The 5,844-nt window shown below is 48.5% G+C and overlaps 1 protein-coding gene across 1 annotated transcript; it reads left to right on the top strand.

The window, feature by feature from the left end:
- Positions 1 to 4,715: 4,715 nt before the first annotated feature.
- On the top strand, positions 4,716 to 5,642 carry LOC119025953 (olfactory receptor 6N2-like). Its single transcript, XM_037109984.1, has one exon. It carries the CDS (start codon positions 4,716 to 4,718, stop codon positions 5,640 to 5,642), a length of 927 nt encoding a protein of 308 aa, XP_036965879.1.
- Positions 5,643 to 5,844: the final 202 nt, after the last annotated feature.

The following is a 5,844-nucleotide window of genomic DNA, read 5'->3' as shown; positions in this document are numbered from 1 at the left end:
TCACACACCTTCCAAGCCTCTCTCCCAACTGAGAAGCTACTACGTACCTCCTTGTTCATCTCCAACTACATCTTTGTCCACTTCTGCTCCAAGCGCCACCTTCTGACCCTGCTCGGAAACCTAAACTAAGCCATTTGCATTATCCCTCAGGGTCAATCCTCCATCTCCCACCTAATATCCCTTTCTTCCACCATTCCATCCCTCCACAACTACATCACCTGCAAAATAGATCCAAGAATGTGGTGTGACTTTCTGTCTTCATAGAATGGCATTTCTTCCCTCTATGATGACCAAATCACCCAGCCAGGGGACATCTAGCCATACGCAGACACCACACCCTCAATAGGTTTCGGAGGCTACTATGGTGGTAGACGGTTCACTTCTGTTTGGCCCCCAGAACTGTCCTCACTCCCCCCTTCTTCTGGCAGTCATAATTGCCGCACTTCTCTGGGGTCATGAATGGTCCTAAAAAGTCATACTTATTCACTCAGACAAAGTCACTCACGTCAACAACATCAACAAAGGCCTCACAATCACTGGACACCATGAAGTTATGGGGGGGTGGATTGGCATTTAGGAGCTGAACAGCTTTGGGAAATAAGTTGTTCTCCTCTTCTGTGTTCTGCAGCCCTGGCAGTGTAGCCGGCGTCTCGAGGGAAGCCAGTAAAATGCTGGGAACAGAGGATGGGCGGGTGCATACCTAAAATGCATGCATTCAGTCCAACATCTCAGGTCACAAACAATTCCATCTATCTTAAGACCATACAACTATACAAACACACTGCTGTTGGCGTGCCAACTTGGTAGAGTATAGAGCGTCCCATGTGAAAAGGCTGCAGTGGCCCCGTGTTCGAATCTGGCCTGGGCCCTTTTGCTGCATCCCCCCCTTTCCTGTCACCTCTCTCAAGCTGTCCGATCAATAAAGCCATGAATAATATACTAATACTTGAAAAATAGCAGCTACTGTGCTCAGATGAGGGCTTGAATATTGTTTCTTTTATCTTTACTTTATTGACATGATATGTTTTGGTTTCTTTCTTGTGACAAATGTACTTATTGTAAATCACTTTGGGAAAAAAAGCATCTGCTAAATACTCTAAATGTAAATGTAAATATATAAGCTGAAAAATAATTTCTAAATACACTTCACTTTTCCTGGGGTTGGGGCTCGCAGGCGAGCGCCTGGTGGCCGGGTCTTTGCCCACGGCACCCGGCCAGGCACAGCCCGAAGGAGCGACGTGGGCCCGCCCTCCAGTGAGCGCACCATTTGCAGGAGGGTCCAGAAGAGGCAGGTGCGGTGTGATTTGGGTGGCGGTCGTGGGCGGGGGCCCCGGCGACCCAATCCCTGGATGGTGACTCTAGCCATGGGGACATGGAATATCACCTCACTGGGGGGGAAAGAGCCTGAGCTGGTGCGAGAGGTTTTGCGGTACCGGCTAGAGATAGTCGGGGTCGCCACTACGCACAGTCTGGGCTCTGGAACCGAACTCCTTGAGAGAGGATGGACTGGACGCGCCGAGCTGGTGTGGGCTTGCTTATAGCTCCTCGGCTCAGCTGCCATGTGTTGGAGTTTACCCCAGAGAGGGTCGTTTCCCTGCGCCTTCGGGTCGGGGATAGGTCTCTCACTGTTGTTTCGGCTTATCGGCCGAACAGCAGTGTAGAGTACCCGGCATTCTTGGAGTCCCTGGGAGGGGTACTGGAGAGTGCTCCAACCGGGGACTCCATCGTTCACTCATGTGGGCAGCGACAGTGTTACCTGGAGGAGTGTGATTGGGAGGAACGGCCTCCCCGATCTGAACCAGAGTGGTGTTTTGTTACTGGACTTCTGTGCCAGTCACAGTTTGTTCATAATGAACACCATGTTCAAGCAGAAGGGTGTCCATATGTGCACGTGGCACCAGGACACCCTAGGCCAGAGGTCAATGATCGACTTTGTGGTCGTGTCATCTGACCTCCAGCCATATGTCTTGGACACTCGGGTGAAGAGAGGGGCTGAGCTGTCAACTGATCACCACCTGGTGGTGAGTCGGATCCGCTGGCAGGGGAGGAAGCTGGACAGACCTGGCAGACCCAAACGTGTAGTGAGGGTCTGCTGGGAACTTCTGGCAGAACCCTCTGTCAAAGAGGTCTTTAACTCACACCTCCGGGAGAGCTTGGACTTGATCCCGAGGGAGGCTGGGGACACTGAGTCCGAATGGACCATGTTCTCCACTTATATTGTTGATGTGGCTGTCCGGAGCTATGGTCGTAAGGTCTCCGGTGCCTGTCGTGGCGGCAATCCCCAACCCCGGTGGTGGACTCCGGAAGTAAGGGATGCTGTCAAGCTGAAGAAGGAGGAGGACTCCTGAAGCAGCTGACGGGTACCGGCAGGCCAGGTGAGCGGCAGAACGGGAAGTCGCGGAAGCAAAATCTCGGGTCTGGGAAAAGTTCGGAGAGGCCATGGAGGAGGACTGTTGGTCAGCCTCGAGGAAATTCTGGCAAACCATCCAGCATTTCAGGAGGGGGAAACACCAACACTGCTTACAGTGGAGGTGGGGAGCTGTTGACCTCAACTGGGGACGTTGTCGGGCGGTGGAAGGAATAGTTCGAGGATCTCCTCAATCCCACTGACATGTCTTCCATAGAGGAAGCAGAGGCTGAGGACTCAGAGGTTGACTCATTCATCACCCAAGCCGAAGTCACTGAGGTAGTCGGGAAGCTTCTCAGTGGCAAAGCACCGGAGGTGGATGAGATCCGCCCTGAGTACCTCAAGTCTCTGGATGTTGTGGGGCTGTCTTGGTTGACACATCTCTGCAACATTGCATGGCAGTCGGGGACAGTGCCTCTGAACTGGCAGACCGGGGTGGTGGTCCCCCTATTTAAAAAGGGGGACGGGAGGGTGTGTTCCAAGTATCGGGGGATCACACTCCTCAGCCTCCCTGGGAAAGTCTATTCTAGGGTACTGGAGAGGAGAATTCAGCCGATAGTCGAACCTTGGATCCAGGAGGAACAATGCAGTTTTCGTCCGGGCCGCGGAACACTGGACCAGCTCCATACCCTCCGCAGGGTGCTCGAGGGTTCATGGGAGTTTGCCCAACCAGTCCACATGTGTTTTGTGGACTTGGAGAAAGCATTCGACCGTGTCCCTTGTGGCATGCTGTGGGAGGTGCTCCGGGAGTACGGGGTTGGAGGCCCTCTGTTAAGGGCCGTACGGTCCCTGTACAACTGGACCAGGAGCTTGGTTCGCATTGTCGGCAGTAAGTCAGATCCCTGTTCCCGGTGCATGTTGGACTCCGGCAGGGCTGCCCTTTGTCACCGGTTCTGTTCATTATTTTTATGGACAGAATTTCTAGGCACAGCCACGGGCTGGAGGGGATCTGGTTCGGGAGCCACAGGATTTCATCTCTGCTTTTTGATGATGTGGTCTTGTTGGCTCCTTCGAGCCGGGACCTCCAGCATGTCCTTGGACGGTTTGCAGCCGAGTGTGAAGCGGCTGGGATGAGAATCAGCACCTCAGAGTCTGAGGCCATGGTTCACGACCGGAAAAAGGTGGCTTGTCCCCTCCGGGTTGGGGGAGAGCTACTGCCTCAGGTGGAGGATTTTAAGTATCTTGGCGTCTTGTTCGCGAGTGAGGGAAGGATGGATCGTGAAACTGACAGGCGGATCGGTGCAGCAGCCGCAGTAATGTGGTCGTTGTATCGGTCTGTCGCGGTGAAGAGAGAGCTGTGTCAAAAGGCGAAGCTCTCGATTTACCGGTCAATCTACGTTCCTACCCTCACCCACGGTCATGAACTTTGGGTCATGACCGAAAGAATAAGATCCCGGATACAAGCAGCTGAAATGAGTTTCCTCCGCAGGGTGTCGGGGCGCTCCCTTAGAGATAGGGTGAGGAGCTCTGTCTCCCGGGAGGAGCTCGGAGTAGAGCCGCTGCTCCTCCTCATCGAGAGGAGCCAGTTGAGGTGGCTCGGGCATCTGTTTCGGATGCCCCCGGGACGCCTCCCTTGGGAGGTGTTCCTGCCATGTGCGCCAGGAGGAGACCCCGGGGAAGACCCAGGATGCCCTGGAGTGACTATATCACCCAGCTGGCCTGGAACGCCTTGGGATCCTCCCAGAAGAGCTGGAGGAAGTGTCCGGGGTGAGGGAAGTCTGGGTGTCCCTGCTCAGACAGCTGCCCCCGCGACCCGGCCCTGGATAAGCGGAAGAGGATGGGTGGATGGATGGCTGGACTTCAGTTTGTTACAATTCTTCAAGTGGCAGTAGCTAGACTGGCACACCTGCTCGAACAAATAAACGTTTATCTTCAAACGGTCAAAAGAACAGTACAAAAAAAACAAAACAATTGGAATATTTATGTTGTTGAAGAAAATATAAGCCAATTACCATTGGTGAATATTAATGTAATAAAGTGTACTATTCAATGAGACACGCAGACAAAAAAAAGTTTCACGATGCAATAAGTTCAAGAAGTTTTTTTAAATATTAGAATTTGTTGAGATGGAACAGTTAATGAGATCCATGGAGGCTGAAGCGACTTAATAAAAACTTCCCACAAACTCACAAGATCATTTCCTGAATTTTGGAAGTGAACACACACCAAATGCATTTGCAGCTCAGGTAGCTCTAAATGAGAAAGACAATAATGGACCGTTTTAATGTTTAATTAATGTTTAGTATTATTATGACAGCAAGACTTAATTTTAAATTTCATTTCTGAACATTTAGTTATTTCAACATTAATGGATGATGAAGCTAATGTAACATATATAACTCTTAGTGGATATGTGGAAGTGCAAAAGTACAGATATCTATATTTTCTGATAATGTTCACAGTATATATTCTTATACTCAGCTGTAATTTCACTATCGTGTGCCTCATTTGGATGCACAAAAACCTCCATGAGCCAATGTACATTTTCATTGCAGCTTTGTTACTGAACTCTGTTGCTTTCAGCACTGCTATGTACCCAAAGCTTCTGATTGACTTATTATCTGAAAAACAGATCATATCATATTCAGCCTGTCTCTTTCAATTTTTTCTATTTTATTCTTTAAGTGGTTCAGAGTTCTTACTGCTGTCAGCCATGGCCTATGACAGGTATGTGTCTATATGTAAACCTCTACAATATCCAACTATCATGAGCAAAACAACCATCAGTATTTTTTTGGTTCTAGCCTGGCTTCTGCCTGCTTGTCAGATAGCAGTCCCAGCAATAGTGAGTGCTGATATGAAACTCTGTTATCTTACTTTAAAAGGAATGTTTTGTAATAATTCTATTTACAATCTCAACTGTTTTAATTCAAGTGCTCGATCAATATTCGGTATAATTGCGTTGCTGAACACTGGGCTTCTCCCTTTTCTCTTCATACTTTTTACATACACCAGGATACTTCTAGTATCTTTCCAAACTTATAGAAATGTCAGGAAAAAAGCTGCACAGACCTGTTTACCCCACCTGTTGGTCTTAATCAGCTTTTCCTGTTTGTGTGCATATGATGTGGTTATAGTTCGTCTAGAATCTGATTTTCCAAGAACTGCACGTTTTATAATGACTTTACAAGCAGTTTTGTATCATCCACTCTTCAATCCAATTATATACGGACTTAAAATGAAAGAAATTACCAAACATCTGAAGAGGTTGTTCTGTCAAGCCAAAGTAATCTGATGTATCAAAAGTTATGTTATAATAATAGTGATGATAGTGATGCTAATGTACACTTGTGTCTTTTGTAGAAGTAATGCTGATATGCCAATATTCTGATCTGATGGAAGACATTGAATGGAAGGATTTGTTTTCATTCTGTAAAAATCATTTTTACAATTTGTCCTGTCTTCAGTTTAAACAATGTACTGATGTACTCAGTATT

Source organism: Acanthopagrus latus, chromosome 9 (assembly GCF_904848185.1).
Source record: "Acanthopagrus latus isolate v.2019 chromosome 9, fAcaLat1.1, whole genome shotgun sequence".
NCBI classification, from domain to species: Eukaryota; Metazoa; Chordata; class Actinopteri; order Spariformes; family Sparidae; genus Acanthopagrus; species Acanthopagrus latus.
This window is presented reverse-complemented; position numbering and strand designations above follow the sequence as displayed.